Source organism: Fusarium verticillioides (genome assembly GCF_000149555.1).
Source record: "Fusarium verticillioides 7600 chromosome Unknown supercont3.27, whole genome shotgun sequence".
In the NCBI taxonomy this organism is placed as follows: domain Eukaryota; kingdom Fungi; phylum Ascomycota; class Sordariomycetes; order Hypocreales; family Nectriaceae; genus Fusarium; species Fusarium verticillioides.
The window spans coordinates 1-18,768 of NW_017387864.1; the positions used below are offsets into that span (position 1 = coordinate 1).

Here is an 18,768-nt window from a genome sequence, read left to right on the forward strand (position 1 = left end):
TCATTATTTATTTTTTTTAATTAATTAGTTTTTATAACTTTAAGATTTAATTAATTTATAATTAAATACTGGGTGACGATGGAGAAGGCATTCGGCCTGCCAAGGCCGGGGAAAACATGCAGTCTTTTTATGCTCGTGGATTGAGGCCATTTGTTTAGTTGGATCATAAGGTTGAAGGCTGCAGCGCTGTATGACCTTGAGACTTGCTTTTAAAGTTATTGTGTTTTTTGGCGTTGTGTATGACGCCTTATATGTGATATGCTGAAAAATAAGCATTATATTGTGTTATTCTGATTATATGAGACCTTATTGGCTATACCTTGCGTATTGCTGCAGAGATATTTTGATATTTTAATAATTAAATACTATAATAGCAGTAATATAAAGTCTTAAAAGGCACTTTATAATTAGTTATAGACTATTATAAACTTAATTTCAAGTTATTTTAAAAAGCCTAAAAAGCAAGAAAGATTTTAGCCTTATTTAAAGGTTATAATATATTAAGTTATTAATAATTATTTAATTAAATAGAAATATTATAAAGTAAGGGATTTTTAACTTATATACTTAAATAACCTATATACTTATTAACTATATTATATATTAAGTAAGTTTAATATTTTAACTATAATTAAAGTTAGTATTATTAATTTTATAAAGTAATTAAATAAAGAACTTATATTTAATAGAAATTTAGTTAATTTTTTAATAATTTTATAATTATTATAATAACTTTATTAAGTAATAAATAGATTAAAAAAAGTTAAGGTTATAAGTAAGTTATAGACCTTATTAATTAAGCTTTTTATAGCTTTTTAGCTAGTTAAGTAATATATTTATTTTAATTAAAATTACTTAAAATACTATAACTTAAAAGTAACTTTATTAATTAAGTTTATTAAGATTTTAATCTAGCTAAAGACTTTATAGTTAATATCTTTATAGCTATTATTAAAATATCTAGGTCCTATTTATTAATTATTACTAGGTTAAGGCTATAAAAAAATAATTAATATTAAAGTAATAAATAGTAATATTAATAGTAGTTAAAGACTTTATAATTAATATTTTTATAGCTATTATTAAAATATTTAAGTTTTATTTATTAATTATTATTAAATTAAAGCTATATAAAATAAATAGTAATATTAATAGTAATTTAATAAAAATATTTTAGTTTATAACTATTACTATATAAGATAATTCTAAAATATAAAAAGCTTCTAGTTCTTCTCTCTTCTAGTCATGAATATAAGCTTTATACGCGACCTGTATTAGCTTTCATAGCTGACTGGGAGTATAAAATGTAATGCAGACAGTCAGTATTATCACCAAGTCATATCTCATTTTGTGTCGGGTCTTAACAAAGGCCTACCCCAGAGCGATCGACCGCTATTATAGTCATGTACAAAACGGACTCGCTAAAACGAGTTTCTAATACCAGTACAAGCCCCTGATTCCTGCAGTCCAGTCTCTTCTTCCCTCTACCATTTAATGTCAATGTATCGCGTCTCTGTCTAGATGTAGCCCCACTCCAACTCGTCTTTTCAAGAACATAAAGTCGTTAACCTAGAGAATTTCAAGATCCAACATAACCTCTACAACTTTGCATCCGTATCCTCGTACTCATTAATGTCTTTGACGGGTCTGGCCCCTGAACTTGCGGTGAGACCGGCCTTGTAAAGCCTGACATCAGTGATTTCCTCAGCTGTCTTTACGGCATCTCCAGGGGATGGTTCCTCGTCGGCCTTTTTCTGAGCCTCTTCCTGTCGCTTATCGACCCCTTCAGCCTTGCCTTGAGCCTGAAGATGAATTGACAACCGTGCCCTATGACTGGAAGCAGGGTTGAGGCGCTGGTTGAAGAACTCGATGACCTCAGGTTTGGTCAGGAGCTTAATCTGTGCGGCATCGCGCTGGGCTACGTAGAAGGTCAGTATGTGTTCACCACGTAAAGCAGGCTCTCTGTTAGCTTACCAAGTTCGAAGTCGTAGTATTCGTTCGTGATCTGGTTCCAATGACGAGTGGACTCCTGGTCCAGGTTTCTGAGCTTCTCTAGACGCCGGACGATCAGACTTCGCTTGTGGCCCTCGAATTCTATCTCACTCATCTTCTCTAGAGTGTCTGCATATCTCATGAGGAAGGCTTCGATACGCGAGTCAAGGAACTCTGGTGTCAATTCACTCTGGATGAGGAAGCGGAAGCCATAAGTCGTCGAGAAAGCTCGAGGTCCGCTGAAAACAATATATCCGAGCTGCTCCTTAGTCCGGAGCTGATCAAAGGCTGGCTCATGGAGCATCTGGTCTAAAAGGAGAGTCTTGGTCCGAATGTCGCGATCTTCTCTGCTACCAACATAAAACCAAGTCTCGACGCAGTGGTTAACGTTGGCAGGGTCCTTGAGAGTCTTTCTGAAAACGTAGTTGGAACCTTTTGCCAGAATGAGTGACCGCAGGATAGGCCACTGGGCCTTGGGCAAAACCCGCGGTTTCAGGATGGACTCGACCATATCGGTTGCTTTGAGAGCATCCTCCTTGTACATGTTACCATGTACGTACACTTCGATGAAGACCTGGCCAAGCATCTGCTTCTGGAACAGTCGGACACCTTCTAATGTGACACTTGGAAGCTCTGCTGCGAGCTCCTCCACTATAAAGTCCCGTTCGGGGGCATTGAGCCAATTGGTGTAATCACCAACCTGGTGATAGGATGATTGCAATTGCCAGTTGCTGTATCCTCGGATCAAGCGCTCCCTGACGATCTCGAAACGATCTTCCTTAATATCCAGGTCTCGCATTGTCGTGACGACTTGTTCCAGGAGCACGGGAAGCTTATCATTATAGCCGCTAACGTCCAAGAACAGACCGCGAGAATCGAGACTGACGTTGTACTGCAAGCCAGCCAGCTCCGCGTCATACGAGTACTCCTCGAGTGCATCACGGACGAGGTCTGAGAACAGTCGAGCCTTGACGTTGTTTTCTGCCGAAGCGTATATGAGTGGTGTCTTCAAGCTGACAATAACATTGGCTCGAGGAACCCAGAAGGTATCATCCTTCTTCCACCATGTCCTGGCAATGCTATCATTGCGAAGAACCCGGGGGTTCAGTGCTGGCTCGGCAACCTGCTTCTTCTCGACCTCGAGCTTGTTGGGGATAAACTGATTTTTGTGAGGCAGGTGAAGGGCAGGCAGTCGATCTTTGGGAGAGACTGCAAAGGCTCTCTTGCACTCCTCCATAAGATCTTCGGGAATCTTCTCGTGTCGATATTCAGTTCCGTACCACTTTTCCTTCTGGTCCCAGTTGCCAGGATAATTGCGCGATACAATGACCATGCGGAAGTTATCCGGGCGAATCGTGGCAAGGGCTTTTTCGATCTCATCGGGAGCAAATTCTCGGAGACGGCTATGTCCACTGAGTAACCATTCCCGAGGAAGAGGCTTTTGCATGACCGAGCTGATTCGACTGGTGAAGCGGCTGGCGGGCGTCTTCTGCTTGAACTTGAAATCAACATCAGCCATTCCCTTCTGCTCTTGAAATATCCACTCCTGGGGTGGGCTCTCACGCAGGAGAGTGATGTACTGGAAAAATATCTTGACGATTTCAGGGTAGTTCTTAAGACCTTCTTCTGTCAAGCGAACCTGTACATCAAAGATACCAGGAGTACCAGGGCAAACAGGGTAGGCGCCGGCACTAAGGCCATTTGCCCAGCCCTTGGACTTGATATGTGACATGATACTTCCAGGGCCTTCATGCCCGATGAGATGACTGATATATCGGCTAGGTTGAGTAGCAAACATAAACTCCTCATCGATGAAGGGAAAATACAGGTTCAGCTCTCTCGAGTCCATTACGGGCTTCGCGAAACACTGCATACCGAGATCGGTTTCCCTGAAAGGAAGTTCGCCTGGCCACCTGTTTGGTGGAAGCTTTTTGTTGACGACAGGAGAGAACAACTCGGCAACCCATTTCTGAAGCACGTCAAGCGGTTCTCTACCCAGAACAACCAGCTTCATGCGGTTGGCCGAGTAGTGTCTGGCGTGGAACTCGATAAACTTGTCCCTCACATTAATTCCACGTGCCTCGGGAAGTGTCTTGAGAACCTCAAAATTGCCGGTTGAGAAGTGACAAAACGGGTGGTTAGGGTTAGACAGAGATTTCTCCAGCTGATGAAGTCTCCATGTGTCATTCTGAAGATTCTTTTTATTCTCTGAATCAACAGCTTTCAGTTCTCGGTCCAGGGTTTCGGGTAGAAAGAGCGGTTCGATAAAGAACTGAGCAAATCGATCCAGAGCCTCGCGCAGAGGAGAGGGGTTGGTATCTGAAGGATCCTGGTCATTGTCCGGCTTGGCAGAAATATCGAAAAAATAGTTCGTCGATGTTGGCCCAGTGTAAGCATTTGAGCTTCCTGAATTGGCGGAGAGGTATTGGCCGTATTCGTTCTCAATTGGGAATTTCTTGGTGCCCATGAAAAGAAGCTGTTGGCAGTCAGAAATGTTAGTCCACTGCCTGTTTGTATGACATCACAAATGTCGAATTAGGGCACTTACATGTTCAACCGCATGGGCCATGCCGGGGATATCAGACTCGTCGCTGAAGTTTCCCACATTGACATCTAGAGCAGCGCTGGCCTTATCCGTCTCAGGGTCATGCACCAGGAGAGCCTCGAGCTCATTGCCAAGACGAATGACTCGATAGTCGCGATCGTCGAGGGAAGGCTTCTCGAGAGAGTCGGTAACAAGCGTCACCGGTATGGGTGCACCACCCATCGCTGCGGAAGCATCTTCTTCATGCTGAGAGTGAGGCATTGTGTATGTTGCAAATGCAGATGCAAATGCAGGCGCAAAACCAAATTTCTACACCGATACTGTCACCGACACCGACACCGACTGTGACACCGACACACACGGCACAAGTTGTATCCGGAAACCGGAGGAAGAAAACGGCCGTGAACTGTGGTAGGGCAGGTCGCCGATCGCAAGGGTTCGTACGAGTTGCGTGCTCAGGCACGAGAGTCGATTGGACAAAGTCGGCGCGTACAGGACGATAGGCGCAAGACAATAGAACGAATGTGATCCAATTGATGTCGAGAACCAAGAAAATAATGCAGTGCGGTAAGTAGTATGACAGTGACAGAGCAGATGTGACCTGGAAGTAAGGTACAGAACGGATACCGTTCCGTAGGTAAGGTTCCAATCCTTAGGACCTACCTAGGTACTGTAAGACAGTCCCTGGAGGCTAAGGTACAGGGCCAGGGCAGGGCAGGGCCCCGTGTCGCGGGGGAGTAGGCAAGGTACCTACGAACCTACCTACGTGTTGAGGGGCGAGGGGTATGATGGATGGATGCCAGCAATGGAATGGATGGCTACAGGCAGGGCTAGATCTGAAAGATGACAATGAAGCAGATGGGGAAGCTAGGTACCTGGACCTACATACATATGTAGGAAAGACCACAGACAGTTAGCTACTAGGTATGTCATGAAAAAGGTATCCGTACCTGTGCTGGTTAAGTATATGTAGGCATTAGACATGGGCCTCGGGAGGGCTCTGCAAGGACATGGGGAGGTTACCTTAGCTTACCTAGGTACGGATAGTTTCCTCGCTTTCTAACTGACTAGAGTTAGAACATCGCTGGCGCAAACGGGGGATATTCTTGAGCCAGACCAGTCAGACTGTTGAATGGAGTAGAACTTTTGAATTGTGTCCTTCTATGACCGAGCCACTTTGAAGACGATGATTGAGCTTGTGGGGTGCGCCACTCGATATTGAGCACGCGCACAGCAGAATGAAGAAGCCAAGCCCAGGCAGGGTCTGTGCAGAACCACCAGCGATCTACTGATGCCTGTATGCCTGTGGAGCAGCAGTGTTACAAGTACATACCTACCTGTAGGTAGACTTAGTAGTGGACGTAAAGACAAAAGATGGGCGTGCCTCTGTTGAGATGGCTGTCAGGGTAGGGAGAGAAACAAAAGAGAAGAGAAGGATAATTACCGAGTTTTACCGATTCGGTAATGATGAAAGAGTTTCTCGGCTTGTACGGACCCTATCTCGAAATAGGATCAGTTTTCGAATGTCCTATCCCGAATCCTTTTTGGAACCAAGGGTTTTGGCTGGTCCCTGATGATATCGAGGACGGACAAAAACAACCTTGTTGGGTGATTGATGGCTTGCTTACCTTACCTAGGTTGGTAGTAGGAGACAAGGATAGTGGATATTGAGACCCAAACCTAAGGTGCCAGATTCGAATACCTAGATGCTGAAGGTAAGGTAAGGCCGGGGAGTTAATGTTGGGTAAGTTAGCCGGTCAAGTCCTTCGAGACTACTGTTCGTTTTTGTCCTTGCTAACGTGACGTGTTCAACATGAGGTGGCTAACAACCAGTCGAGGCTATTAAGCAACAATTCGCCAGCAAAGTGCTGTCTCTCCATCGCGTATATTATGAGCTTGGCCAGATAACGGAAGCCTCTGCCTGTTAATAACCATCGTGTAATGCTGAGGCGGAGATGTGTGCGTGTACAAAGGAACAAGAGGAGGTTGCAGATAGGTTGGTAGAGTAGGCAAATAAATCCGAGACGATGGTGTCAAACCGGGTATGGATGGATCTTGTTTGTTTCTCCTCGGTAAGTAAGTCGGTACTAGTAATTATCGAGAGAGCTGAACATGGCCGTTACATACATACATATATACCTACATCAACACCAATAATATCAACCTACCTCAGTCTGAATAATAAGGGACCTACCCATATACCTACCTACCTTAGGTACCTGCCTATCTATACCTTGGTAGACATGTACCTTGCTTCCATGCTATAAGGTAGTACTTTTTTCATGGTCAGTTTCTTGCCACGCTCCTCTCGGAGTTCTTATGCTGACATGGATATAAGCTCAGTGACTTGCGAACAAGCGCCGAAATAAACAAGGCTGGTCTCTTTTGTCCCCTGAACCCAATGCTTAACAATGGAAGTCGGATCTCTACACTGGTATCAAAGTCGTGATTGGACCATTCCATGGTTCCAGCAAATCCTTAAGAGTCCGGCCAATCCAACGCACCCATCCAAAGGTAGCTGCGAAGATCCCTGCTGGGTCCAAGACAGAAGTGATCAAGGGGAGACAAGAAAATCAAGGACGTCTAACTATCCCAAACGACAAAGAAAATTGAATAAGTTTCATATGCATCGTTTGGTGTAGATTTTATATGTCTTGGACTGAGTCAATTCTTCTTTCTTTGGCACTCCGTTCAAAATCAGAGATCGTCTTTCTCCCTCGAGGTTATACACAAAGGTACAGTACTCTGTAGACTAATACTAAATTACACCGTCCTACCTGTATGTATCTGTGAGGCGTCAAACAGAGCACCACCGTTGCCGCTAGAATTAGATATCGTTCCTTGGCTTCCGGATCGTTATGCTGTGCCGTCCAGCAGGTAGGTAACTAATGAAGCATGGTGCCAGATGGGCAAAAACCAGGATGAGACTTTGTAATAAATACGGGTTTCCAAATTCTATGTGCACTGGAAGAGAAGAGATTGATTGTACGAGTGAATTGAGGGGAGATTTACACACTTTCTTGGCATCGCGATCACTTCCACATCACCATCCGCGGAGTTGTAATCGTAGTGCTACATATATTGATCGCTGTTCTGCCTAGACAATTTACCTAAAATAAAATCACATGAATCCAGGGCCTCATCTCAAAGTTGCCAACGCAACAGTGTTATTGGTTATGTGTACGTGATGCTACCATAGTATTAGTATGGCCGTAATTTGACACTGACACCAACCATCGGCTGGCTAAGATATATAGAGATTTTTATCATATCCATGTATGCACCATACTAAATAATAGCAATCCACTGATTGTATACTGTAGTAATCGTGGCTGCATCTCATTACAGTCTCATTATACATGGTAGAAGCTTAATGCATGTTGCCCTGTAATCCTTGTGTCCAACAAGCCTTTGATCACGAAAATCGGCGAATGATTATGCCTTCCTGTCTTTACTCATAGGATGCACTTTAGCACCCATGAAGCTGCTATCTAACAGTCGTTATTAAAGGGGTTTGCTCAGCAACTGCCATAGTTGCTGTGCGCTATGCAATGCCAGTATCTTCGTTTCCCCACTTCCTTCACTTCTTAAACTTGTTTGTTTGCCCCCATTCCACCTGGCCCTGGTATCTAATGATGTGGGAGTGAGAAGATATGTAGCGTTCTCCTGTATGTACCAAGGAGCGCCAGACTTGGGCCAGAGATAATGCAAAGTGTCAAGTCTGCAGATGACATCAAGTCAAGACATCCCTATGGATTTTGTATGGTTCTAATCATACATGTAGGTCATTTGGCCCCTCTTAGGACAGTCGATAGCTTTGTGACCAGTCTGGTGGCACTTGTAGCAGGTCATGGCTTTTCCAGCAGGAGAGAACTGGCTCCCGCCTCCTGAGGAAATGCCACCACCGGATGATATTGACGTTGGCTTGCTGAGCTTCACCTCCTTTTCCTTTCTCTTATTTCGGAATTTTTTGGCTTTGGTACTCTCTGAAGTTGGCCGTGAACGGCTTGGGCTGTCACTGGATGGCTTCCGCTTTCGTCCATGCGCCGGCGTATTATTGTCATCGTCTGAGTCCTCATCTTCGCTATCGCTATCGCTGTCGTTGTCTGATGTCTTCTGGGACTCTTGTTTCTATCACGGCCAGTCAGCAGTCTTGATCCTATCTATCACAGCATGAGGTAGTGATCGACGTGCCTGGTTCGCCGTCTTCTTGAAGCTATTTGTCGAAGTACGCCCGTTTCTCGGCACATCCTCATTATCGCCTGAGTCGTTAGATGAATCCATATCACCATACCCAACATACACGACATTGAGAGGTGCTTTGGTCTGATTTGCAGCTTTCAACCCAGCAAATGGGCTGTCAAGGACCCAATGGGAGTCGGCCCCAACATGCTTCTCCAGGGCCTCTTGTCGTTTAGTTTCTTGTGCATCGAGAGCAGCCTTGATTGCAGCCTGGTCAATGTTCAGGTCAAGGCGACCCGTCGCTGGGGAATGTCCAGTCTTTCTTTTCTTGGATGACTGTGTTACTGAATCCGGAGACGAATTTCCTGAGGCTACTGCCCGTTGCATAAACTTCATAGTAAGAAGCCTCGAAGAGACTGCTCGTGGTGTTTCGGGCGCCATGATGAATGTTCGTGTCAATGATTATTGAGAAGACGCTTCGTTATAATTCGAGCGGGAAAAGCTCCGGTGGCGCAAACACGCAGAGTGGCTGTACCTACAGGGCAGAAAACGGCCCTGTGTATTAAGTTAACTCATCAAGATCAATTTACAAACTCTTGCAAAAATCCGAATACAAGAGGGCAAAAAAGAGCGTGTTTATCGCAAAACGCAATGTTCCCTAAGTAAGGTAAGGTCCCAGGCGCATTACCTCCGTCACGTCTAGAAGAACAAAAATATTTCGGTCGCGGATAAACCAGGGATCCGGAGCTGCAATCATCAGACAGCCAAGTTCAATACCTCACATCCACGAAAAGATCCTCCAGCGCCGACACTGACGACTCGATTCGCACACAGGGATATTGACGAATTTACAATGGCAACATCTCAATTGAGAGTAATTGGCGTCTTTGCGCGTGGTGCGCGCCTCTGCCAGCGCGCCTTCACCACCTCCGCTCGGCAATTCGAGGCTGCTGTCTCTACCAAAACTAATGAGACTGCCCCCGCCCCGGTCAACGAGAACAAGCCTGTTGAGATCAATCAAGCTCCCAACCGCGTCGGTGTCTGGTCCCGTAGCCAGAGACCGCGTTCTCAGGCCATGACCGGCCCCCGATTCGAGCAGACCGACTTCGATCTCCAGGTACAACCGAGGCGAGGGAGCTAAGAGGGAATATCAAATCACTAACCGTGTTTATAGCCTCAACCCAAAGCCGCCATTGAGATGATTCACAAGCAACCCGTTACATGGACGCACGACCGCATTGTTGCCTGCAATGGCGGTGGTGGCCCTGAGGGTCATCCTAGAGTCTTCATCAACACCGACAAGCCCGAGATTGCTGTTTGTGGCTACTGCGGCCTGCCTTTTGTACGGCACACCCCTGGCAATTTGTGCTTTCTTAATACTTATACTATATTTTAGGCCCACGAACACCACCGAACCCATCTCGAATCCCTCCCAGAGACTTCTTACCCTCTATCATAATCAGCATCGAACGATAGGACCGGAAAGGGATGGTTGCTATCTAGATCACTACCTAGACATGTGCTAGAGGCAAAAATAGTCCGTGTACTGTGATGTTTCTGAATGGAGAACTCAAACTTCTGTATATACTCCGCGAATAAAATGAAAGAACAAACCGACAGCTTTCCTAGTGAGGCCTTAATGTCCATATGCCCTCATGACACGTTAAAATCACCATCGATTCAGCATGTTCTTTAAGAACCATTACAAATATTTAGTGGAGCTTTGGGATACGGAATCATGCCGCCGTCTCACAGTATCGAAACAGATGTGATGCTTGCCAACCCTTGGGCGATAGAGTGAGTATAAGGGAACTACCTACCTAGGTACAGATACCTAGAGGGGATTATAAATGATGCGCTGTGATTGGATAGAATGGAGCTTGATACATAGTATAAACGGATAGGGAGAAAGAGACCCATAGCGTCCAACTCTGGCCCCACCATGACGGTTGTTTGCTTTCAAGCACGATTTATTCTAATAAGCCATGCCTCAACTTCAAACATCACGTCTCAACGCTGCAACGACACCAGTGCTTCTCTGTCTACTACTTGTAATCTCTCTGTTCCCCGGTCTGTTTCACTATCTCTGGACACTGCCTTTTAGCCTTGTTGGATTATCAGGACCCCCTCAACCCCGCTCAACTGCCCCTCCAGTGATAGACCATTCGTCGGGAACAACCATGAGCTTTTTTCAGAAGCAATTCACCCTTCCTGCCAAGTCACGGGGTTCATACCTCATAACTGACCAGGTTGTTTCTTCACTTCCCGAGATTCGGGATTACAAGGTCGGCCTTTTGAACCTTTTCGTCCAGCACACGAGCTGTGCTTTGAGTTTGAACGAGAACTGTGAGCTAAATTATTCGGGCCCGGAAAGCTCTTGATGCTGATATGAGAAATCCAAGGGGACTCTGATGTTCGGGAGGATATGAGCGATGCTCTTGACAGAATCGCGCCAGCTGAAGGACCCAAAGGAGAGGCTCTATATCGTCATGAGTGAGTGCTTTGCGTATAAGTCGCAAGCGGAGACGTTGACACCTGGTAGTGCCGAGGGCCCAGACGACATGCCTGCCCACATCAAGTCTGCACTCATTGGGGCGAGCGTGACTATTCCCATTAAGGATGGAAAACTTGTAAGTGCTAGCCAATCTTTGTCCCGGCCATAAGTGACTGACATCGCCTCACATAGGCTACAGGGACTTGGCAGGGAATCTGGTATCTCGAGTTCCGCGCCGCTCGCCATCAGAGACGGGTCATCGCAACTATCCAGGGGGAAAAGGTTTGAGTGAGATGCACAGAAAAGTGGGACTTAGATGTATAGAAAACAGGAAGAAGAGAGAAAACCTATACTTGAGCTTTTACACATCCTTCCTATACCGGCAAACAACCAAAAACGCCAAACACCATCGCCGTGTCTCCGCAGTCCTACAGGGGGATCAGCTTGTTCCATTCTCCTCCTTCATGTCTGTATCATCGCCTGCCAAGACTTTTGTGTACGGAACATAGCCCTCTGGCGCGGCAGACCCTGGTGTGGCAGCGACGACATTGCCATTCTCATCCACGAACTCAAAGTTGTATCGACTGAGAAGATGGGGAATTGCAGAAAGCTGTGGGCCATATCGGGCAGTGTTGTCGTAGAGCTCGAATAGAGGAACGGCCAGAAGCTTCATGTTCTTGGGGACGCTTAGAACCTCTACAGGAAGAATAAGTATCCAGTTTCTCAATGATGATAATTTGACCTACTTTGTTTGGGTAACTGAATGAAGTAGAGCTTCTTGCACTCTTTCGGCCTCGTCACATGCGCCGGGATAAACGGATACATGAATGTTTCGAAGTTAGGCCTCCACCACTGAGCAAGGCAGTCGCCCACTTGCCAATCACCAGCTTCCTCACCCTCTCCCAAGCGGCCCACAGGCGCCAGCCTCTCGTCCAGCCGCGACTTGAAGCCTCGAATCTCATCGTCTTCGGGGCGCAGGTAGTCTCCGGGGAGCTTGAAAAAGGCATTGGCAATTTGCAGCATCAGAATATGTGGGTGGTTGTGCTCGTGGCAGACGAGAATGCCTTCGCAAGTGCGGCGCATCCCATGCTCCGTGTAGTGTTCCTCGAGTCTCTTGAGGCGAGCGATGACTGATGGGTCCTCTTCAGGCTGGGTTTCCTTGACCCCAAACGTGTAGTTCGACAGTGGGTAGAGCGTCACCTTTTCCGGTTGGTTACCATTGAAGGACAGGGGAATGACGGGCGGCTGTCCTGATTGAAGCGCATCGGGTGTTATTGTTGACATGGCTGCTATCCAGGCGCTACCAAGGGAGAATTATTATACGGTCAGGTGTCTCGAAGTCGCTCAAGGTATTATGCTGTCGTCGAGTCGAATGTAGTATTGGCTACCAGAGTATCTAGCCTGGTCGGTACCTCAGGAATTGCGGAGAGCTCAGGTCTGTCTGTCAGTGCTTGAAGAGCTCCAGGACTATTTACGGCAGAAATATGTCCCAATTTCCTAAATAAGAAGGCGGTGTAGTGTTACCAGGAAGTGTTACAATACACAAGTACCTACCTACCTAGGTAGGTTAGTACCTTAGTGTTGCGATGGATGACAACCAATAAATCGGATTGAAGGACTCATAATCCGCTATTATGGCTTATGCGAAGCAATGAGTGTATGAGATTATTGGAATATTATCCCAACTGAGTTGACACTAAGGTACCTACTAATTAAAGTACCAAGGTATTTATGCATTGGTAACTGTATTTGGTAGCGCAGTAAGGTGGTCCGTATTTCCAGTGAGTTGACGTTCCGAATTTGTTGAGACAACCTAACAACTTCCATGTTACATCCATACAAGTGCAATCACCTATTAGGAAAGAAACCGGGCTCAAGAATAGCAAAATTGATGTAGCCAGTAATGTGAAAGTGTATATGTATGTCGATTTGAAAAGTAAATACCTCTTTTAATGTTTTAGTAAACCTCGGATGCTTCAAGATTAAGCAGTCGTCTGACGTGCCCTGCGTGCCTAGGACAATTGGCTATAACCAACCCGGAATGCGGCTCGAGTCCACTGTGCGTTGACCTCAGTGCACCACCTACTTTCTCATTTCTTTCCGAACTTTCATCGCTATACTTGCAATGGGCGTCTTGCTATGATCTAAATTGAAGAGTTGTATCGAGGCTACCTAGACTTATGGCTCTAGGGAACATTGCACTCCGTATCTTCAATGAACCTGCCTTGCCAGGTAATGAGAGCAAGGATTCTTGGAACTACCTAGGTAAGGTAGGGTAGGTACCTTAGGTAGCCTGAAGGTGGCTCCTAGATGCAACTGGCTGAGACTTTTGATGATGATGATGATGATGCATGCATGCTAAAGGTCCCGAGTTGGATTCGATCGATCTTTTCACATAAGAATTTTCATAATATATAAGTACGTACAAGTAATAGGACGAAACAGATAACTGCTGCTGACAGCTGGAGAGGTACCCGCACTGACTGTTACCAAGTCATGGATGGGTGTTTGGATAACGGGGTTAACCGGCGGGGTTTCTTTTTCTTTTTCTTTCTACTAAGTTAGCATACCTGCTACCCAATCGAACTGGCTGAATGTTTCCAGGGCCAGCAGGGGAAAGTTGCTCATACGGTACTTGTCTTCGGTCGTGTCTTATCCTTGGATTAGAATGTTATGTAGAAAAGTGATCGGCGCATCAAGTGTCCGGAACCGGCCAGTCAGGACAAAGAATTGCTGTCTGGCTGAGCTACTATAACCTTAGATCAGAGCTGACCAAGTCAGAGAAGGCCGTAAAGCATATAACTAGTAGTCAATTGGCGAATTGCAGCAGGACTGGTAGCAGTGAAATCATTCGCTCATTCAATATCGTATCTATATCCATCCATTCGTTCGATTCATCATGCTCTATCCCAGCTGTCAAAATATTGGAGACTTAGGTACTAAAGTAAAGTAAATACATAAGGTAATGCCTTGGTATTTATGTACCTGCGGATAGGTAGAGATTGATTGAGACCCATTGTAACTATAGTACCTAAGTACCTACTAAGGTACGTCTAGTTTTAGAATGGTCTAGCCAGACTTAGAACCAGGGCCGCTGTTGTTCGCACTATCATCCCCCCAAACCTCGATTTGTCTTCGGTCTGCCCACGGCCTCGTCGCCGTCAAAATAAAAAATCCCCATTCTGCCTTAGTAACTAACGTTGATTCACTTATCTCCCGCCCTTACGACTCACAATCCTGCAAAAATCCTTCACGTGCCGTCACTCATAAAAATCCCCTTCTCTGGCAAGGCAAACACATCTTTCCCGAGCTTGTTGCGTCATGCGCATACCGAGACATCCCTCTTTGTCTAGTCTTAGCTCGCCTGGAGGAACCTGTTAAAACTCAAGGCATTACGAGTACTACAGGTAGGTAGGCATACGAGTAGACTATGGATGAGGCAAGCCTTGTCAATAGCCTCTCTCAGAGGCTCTCAGAGCTCGAGCACAAGGTTCACACCTTTCGCCACGAGGTGGCAGCTGATTTCCTGCGCTACTACCACGATCTGCTCCGAGACACACAACCCGACATCGCTTCCAATGTTGCCCAGTCCATAGCCCAGTCACTACCCAAATACCCAGACCTCAGCTCAGTCCTCACAAGTCTGGATCTGGACCTTAATAAACCTGCAGCTGACTCACAAGTTCTACCACTTGAGTCGGCTCAACGCCACTTTTCCCCGCCGGCCACTGTCGCTACCTCCGGATCGGGAGCCGCAGAGCCTCCAGGCAGCCCCCGTGATCGACATCACGAATTGCTCTTTTACCTTCCCCTGCTAGAGGGCTCTCCTCCAAGACCGCCGCCTACCTCTCCTCCCCTCACAAAGAACAACACTCCTCCTCTCGACATGTTGTTGCCTGACCCGAGCATCAAGGCAGACGAGAAGCAAGACTCAGCCATTGAGACGGGAAGGAAACCCGATAACGGCACTGACCAACTGCAGAATGCCTTGCCGGTAGTACCTCATTCGCCCGGACGGCCAGGCCATGTTCGCCGTTCAACCAATGATACTGTCTCGTCGTGCCATTCAGATCGGAGCGAGTCGAAAACACCACGGAGCGCCCTACGACGGTCTTCAAGTAGTTCAAAACCTCCACAGAGTCCCAGGCGTGTGCGCTTTGATGTCATGGGAGCAGAGGTCTTACCTACAGCGTCACCACAACCAACCGATTCTATGATTCCCTCCGTGGCCTCTGCCGCATCCGCCGACCAACCTCGCACTGGATCAATGCTCGACGATGACCTGGACCATCTACCACCGCCCCGAAAGATCTCCTCTTCTGAAGCACTGAGAGCACTATCTAGGGCGCCGTTGGAGGAAGGAGTGTGGACCGAGGTCAATTCAAACCCAGATCAAAGGGCCGGTGAAGAGGACAAGAAATATGCTAGCATTTCTGAATCTTCGTCGGAAGAGCGGGCCAGCCCGGTTATCATTGCACCAGAACCGCCATCGCCGCGCCATGTTCCCGAATCTGTTCGGATTGAACGCACGTTGGGGAGCGTGAGTGAGGACCCAGATGAGGACCAGGATTCATCCGATGACGACTTTCTCTCAATGGCGAATCCTAGATCTTTTACCAATAAGAAAGCGCCTGCATCACCATCTTTGAACAGAATCCCTGAGGAGAACCAGACCAGTGGCCATGATGCAAGCCCAGCCTCACCTACTAAAGTTTCAAGTTCTGATACTCACGACGAAGTGAGGGCCGTCAACGAAGACTTGGATGAGGAAGACGAGCTTTTTCACTTTGAGGAAGGCGGCGGCTTATCTGCGCCGCCAAAGCTTCGATCGAAACCGAAATCTCTTACGGTCGAGGAGGATATCGAGGTTGAGTTACCGGATGTACCGGAGACCGAGCAATCCTTATACGCAACTTCACCGGCAGTGCACATAAGCAAGAGGCCTGGCTCCGGGCCGACGACACCAATCGCGGCACGATTTCAAGCTGGTTCCGTGGGATCATACAAAGGACGGCCAGTAGTTATGCCAGTCGTTCGTAATCCCGAAGTTCATGCTCAAGCTGCCTCGTTGGGGCATTTCAGTACGTTTGTTGGGGGTTTAGACGGACGCAGCGGCATGGATGAAGCAGATCTGAGCAGCTTCCGCGCCAGCGTCGCCAATACCGGCGGCTTCTCTGGCACACCGCGCAGTTTCACGGAACGCCTGATGATGGAAGAAGCTCAAAAGGCAAGGGCTGGTGGTTCGAAGTTAAGCTAAGAATACATTGTACCACAAGGAGTTTGGGGATCTTATGCATACGTCAAGGCCTTGGGCCCGGAATTCTGGATAGCTCGTTGTTGGCGTTGAACATATTGTGATGAGGAGTTTACATATTTATACAGATATACACACACAGGACGTGGGTTGTGGATTAAGGATGATATACGATTAGAAAACGTTATATATACCTCTTCGTTGAGGGAATGGTTGGCCAAGGCATTCGAGAAGGGCAGTAAGATCTCATGGGAATACCGTAATAGAATATTCATTTTCGGTCTGTACAAGTAGGGTCCTGGGTAGTTCTGGTATCATGATGCCTCCCTCGAGGGAATACTATCGTGCATAGGCTGACATGGAAAGCGAGGTACCTACCTACTTTACCCGTAGTGAGGTAAGTACCTAGGCAAGGTACATACCAATTATCGTGATCTGATTTTTATAGCGGGGTACCTAGTGGTTTCTAATGCTCTACCGGGGGTATGTAGCTAGAAAGCATCATCCCGTCATCCAATGCACGACAATCATTTTGCCTCCGTTCTCAGCATCAACTCAATTGCCTAAGAAGGTGCCAAAGAAGACTACATTCAAAATGGGTGGCCTTAACCTAGAAGTGTTCAAGGTGTGTTTATGTTGTGTCCCTAGAGCATGATTTTATAAGTTTCGAAGTGGCCCTGTTCCAAAACGATGACGAGTTATGAACAAAGACACTGACATGACATGCCCATAGTTCGGCACGTATGTCATGTTCCCCATCGGAATCATGTTCTACTTTGGCACCAACCTCGATAACCGCTTTGCCGTACCTGGCTTCTGGCCCAAGCCCGAAGAATGCAACAAGATCCCCAAGGACCGAGACGAGATCAAAGCCGAGTATGACCGCATCGTGGCGCGACAAAAGCTCCGACAGGCCAAAAAGCTTGAGGAGGAACGCAAAAGAGCAGCACAGCAGCCCGAGAATGGCCAGTCCGATTCTTGAAGCCCAGCGAATCGGATTCAAGCATGTACATTATTAGCCAGAGGGTTCGGCAAAGACAGCATTATCGATGTATTCATGGCGTTTGGAAGGTACTGGAAATATTCCCCCTCTGTTGGCATGGGCAAAATACAGCATCTTTGTTAAGAACTCGTCGATGTTCTATGTTCTATACATCCAGGTTTCTTTCAACCTTGTCCCACTCTGCGTCCCCTACAGCTCCCTGGCGCACATTGGCATAAATGGCTCTGACCTCCGGATATTCCTTGAGTCCGTTGAAGAGCATGTCGAGAGCATCTGCTTGCTCTGTTGTATCAATGCTGACTTTTGTGTCCTCATTCGGTGCCCATACAATGTCTGCGTCGAGAATCTCAAGCTCAAACTTCTTGGACAGGGCCTCGGTGATGGCTGCTAACGTGTTTGGCTGGGTCCAAGCCAAGAAGTCACCTTCTGGCAGTTCCTCAACATCTTCCATCCCCTCGTGCTCAATCGCCTCGTCCAGAACATCTGAGAGTGACGGTCCGCACTCCTTGGCTTTGAAAACGGCTCTACCACGTCTTGTAAAGTAGAAGGTTGTTGAACCAACCACTCCGCCGGCCTTCTTCACCACGAGGCGCAGGTCATGAAGGGTCCGAGTCTTATTGTCTGTCTCAGCATCGATGACCATCGCGATATCAGGGGGCATGAGGACCTCCAGAGACATAGACTCGAGCTGTGCACCTGTGGCTGAACGACCTTGACCTCGTGCAATTGCGCCCTCGATTAAGTTCTTTGGTATACTTGCTAACACCAAGAGTCAGACACAACTCCAGGCTAAAAACTACGGTGCATATATACCTTTTGTTGCAGCGTTTATTGCAGTGGCCAGTTGAGGGTTGAATTTGACATCATCTCCATACACTATCGAATATTAGAAAAGCCTTTGGGCCATGAACACGCACATGTTGATGCCTACTTCTTGAATACATAGCAATCGTCTTAGTGAAATTAGATCTCTCAGTCATCTTCTTCTTATCAGTTACAGCTTTGATGTGTTTTGTCTTAGACCACTTGTTGTGACCAGCCAATTGAGTAGGTGTCGTCACGAAAGATCGTTGACATTGATGACAGATGGAGTTGGCAATTGACTTTGGTGCCTTTATGAGCGGGCTCAGGCACTTTCGTGTTGCCATAATGAGCGAGGGGGAGACTCGAGTCTAGAATCTGGCAACAAAGAAATCTTCGGGTTTCGTCACTTCTCGTCTGAATCTTCACAGACATGACCCAGCTCAGGGTGAATCGGCCAAACTCCGGACGCTGGGGGTGCCCCACAACGGCTCAGG

At 46.8% G+C, this 18,768-nt stretch overlaps 8 protein-coding genes across 12 annotated transcripts; 4 read left to right on the top strand and 4 right to left on the bottom strand.

The window, feature by feature from the left end:
• Positions 1 to 1,229: 1,229 nt before the first annotated feature.
• On the bottom strand, positions 1,230 to 6,065 carry FVEG_14030 (insulysin). Of its 3 annotated transcripts, XM_018903366.1 has the most exons (5): positions 5,655 to 6,065; positions 5,561 to 5,596; positions 4,541 to 5,418; positions 1,975 to 4,468; positions 1,321 to 1,918 (listed from the first exon to the last, which is right to left on the bottom strand). In XM_018903366.1, the coding sequence occupies exons 3-5, from the start codon at positions 4,796 to 4,798 to the stop codon at positions 1,599 to 1,601; spliced, it is 3,072 nt and encodes a 1,023-aa protein (XP_018762100.1). In that variant the 5' UTR covers positions 4,799 to 5,418; positions 5,561 to 5,596; positions 5,655 to 6,065; the 3' UTR covers positions 1,321 to 1,598. The 3 variants fall into 3 exon arrangements, with proteins under 3 accessions (XP_018762098.1, XP_018762100.1, XP_018762099.1); XM_018903365.1 differs by having other exon boundaries at positions 4,541 to 5,600; XM_018903364.1 differs by having other exon boundaries at positions 1,230 to 1,918; positions 4,541 to 6,065.
• Positions 6,066 to 7,713: 1,648 nt separating this feature from the next.
• FVEG_14031 (hypothetical protein) lies at positions 7,714 to 9,393 on the bottom strand. Its single transcript, XM_018903367.1, has 2 exons — positions 8,732 to 9,393; positions 7,714 to 8,668 (listed from the first exon to the last, which is right to left on the bottom strand). The coding sequence occupies exons 1-2, from the start codon at positions 9,158 to 9,160 to the stop codon at positions 8,306 to 8,308; spliced, it is 792 nt and encodes a 263-aa protein (XP_018762101.1). The 5' UTR covers positions 9,161 to 9,393; the 3' UTR covers positions 7,714 to 8,305.
• Positions 9,394 to 9,435: 42 nt separating this feature from the next.
• On the top strand, positions 9,436 to 10,421 carry FVEG_14032 (NADH dehydrogenase (ubiquinone) Fe-S protein 6). The gene is made up of 3 exons (XM_018903368.1): positions 9,436 to 9,836; positions 9,894 to 10,061; positions 10,116 to 10,421. Exons 1-3 carry the CDS (start codon positions 9,573 to 9,575, stop codon positions 10,176 to 10,178), a joined length of 495 nt encoding a protein of 164 aa, XP_018762102.1. The 5' UTR covers positions 9,436 to 9,572; the 3' UTR covers positions 10,179 to 10,421.
• Positions 10,213 to 12,700, bottom strand: FVEG_14033 (hypothetical protein). The gene is made up of 2 exons (XM_018903369.1): positions 11,960 to 12,700; positions 10,213 to 11,909 (listed from the first exon to the last, which is right to left on the bottom strand). The coding sequence occupies exons 1-2, from the start codon at positions 12,495 to 12,497 to the stop codon at positions 11,653 to 11,655; spliced, it is 795 nt and encodes a 264-aa protein (XP_018762103.1). The 5' UTR covers positions 12,498 to 12,700; the 3' UTR covers positions 10,213 to 11,652.
• Positions 10,658 to 11,999, top strand: FVEG_17704 (hypothetical protein). Of its 2 annotated transcripts, XM_018906932.1 has the most exons (4): positions 10,658 to 11,065; positions 11,122 to 11,212; positions 11,262 to 11,349; positions 11,406 to 11,999. In XM_018906932.1, the coding sequence occupies exons 1-4, from the start codon at positions 10,705 to 10,707 to the stop codon at positions 11,499 to 11,501; spliced, it is 636 nt and encodes a 211-aa protein (XP_018762104.1). In that variant the 5' UTR covers positions 10,658 to 10,704; the 3' UTR covers positions 11,502 to 11,999. The 2 variants fall into 2 exon arrangements, with proteins under 2 accessions (XP_018762104.1, XP_018762105.1); XM_018906933.1 differs by having other exon boundaries at positions 11,122 to 11,349.
• A 1,618-nt stretch (positions 12,701 to 14,318) lies between the features above and the next one.
• FVEG_14034 (hypothetical protein) lies at positions 14,319 to 16,823 on the top strand. Its single transcript, XM_018903370.1, has one exon. It carries the CDS (start codon positions 14,644 to 14,646, stop codon positions 16,468 to 16,470), a length of 1,827 nt encoding a protein of 608 aa, XP_018762106.1. The 5' UTR covers positions 14,319 to 14,643; the 3' UTR covers positions 16,471 to 16,823.
• A 239-nt stretch (positions 16,824 to 17,062) lies between these two features.
• FVEG_14036 (hypothetical protein) lies at positions 17,063 to 17,449 on the top strand (the record flags this gene model as incomplete). The annotated part of the gene is made up of 2 exons (XM_018903371.1): positions 17,063 to 17,092; positions 17,201 to 17,449. The coding sequence occupies 2 exons, from the start codon at positions 17,063 to 17,065 to the stop codon at positions 17,447 to 17,449; spliced, it is 279 nt and encodes a 92-aa protein (XP_018762107.1).
• FVEG_17705 (hypothetical protein) lies at positions 17,393 to 18,755 on the bottom strand. Of its 2 annotated transcripts, XM_018906935.1 has the most exons (4): positions 18,402 to 18,670; positions 18,284 to 18,346; positions 18,138 to 18,229; positions 17,434 to 18,083 (listed from the first exon to the last, which is right to left on the bottom strand). In XM_018906935.1, exons 1-4 carry the CDS (start codon positions 18,616 to 18,618, stop codon positions 17,616 to 17,618), a joined length of 840 nt encoding a protein of 279 aa, XP_018762109.1. In that variant the 5' UTR covers positions 18,619 to 18,670; the 3' UTR covers positions 17,434 to 17,615. The 2 variants fall into 2 exon arrangements, with proteins under 2 accessions (XP_018762108.1, XP_018762109.1); XM_018906934.1 differs by having other exon boundaries at positions 17,393 to 18,229; positions 18,402 to 18,755.
• Between the last annotated feature and the right edge of the window lie 13 nt (positions 18,756 to 18,768).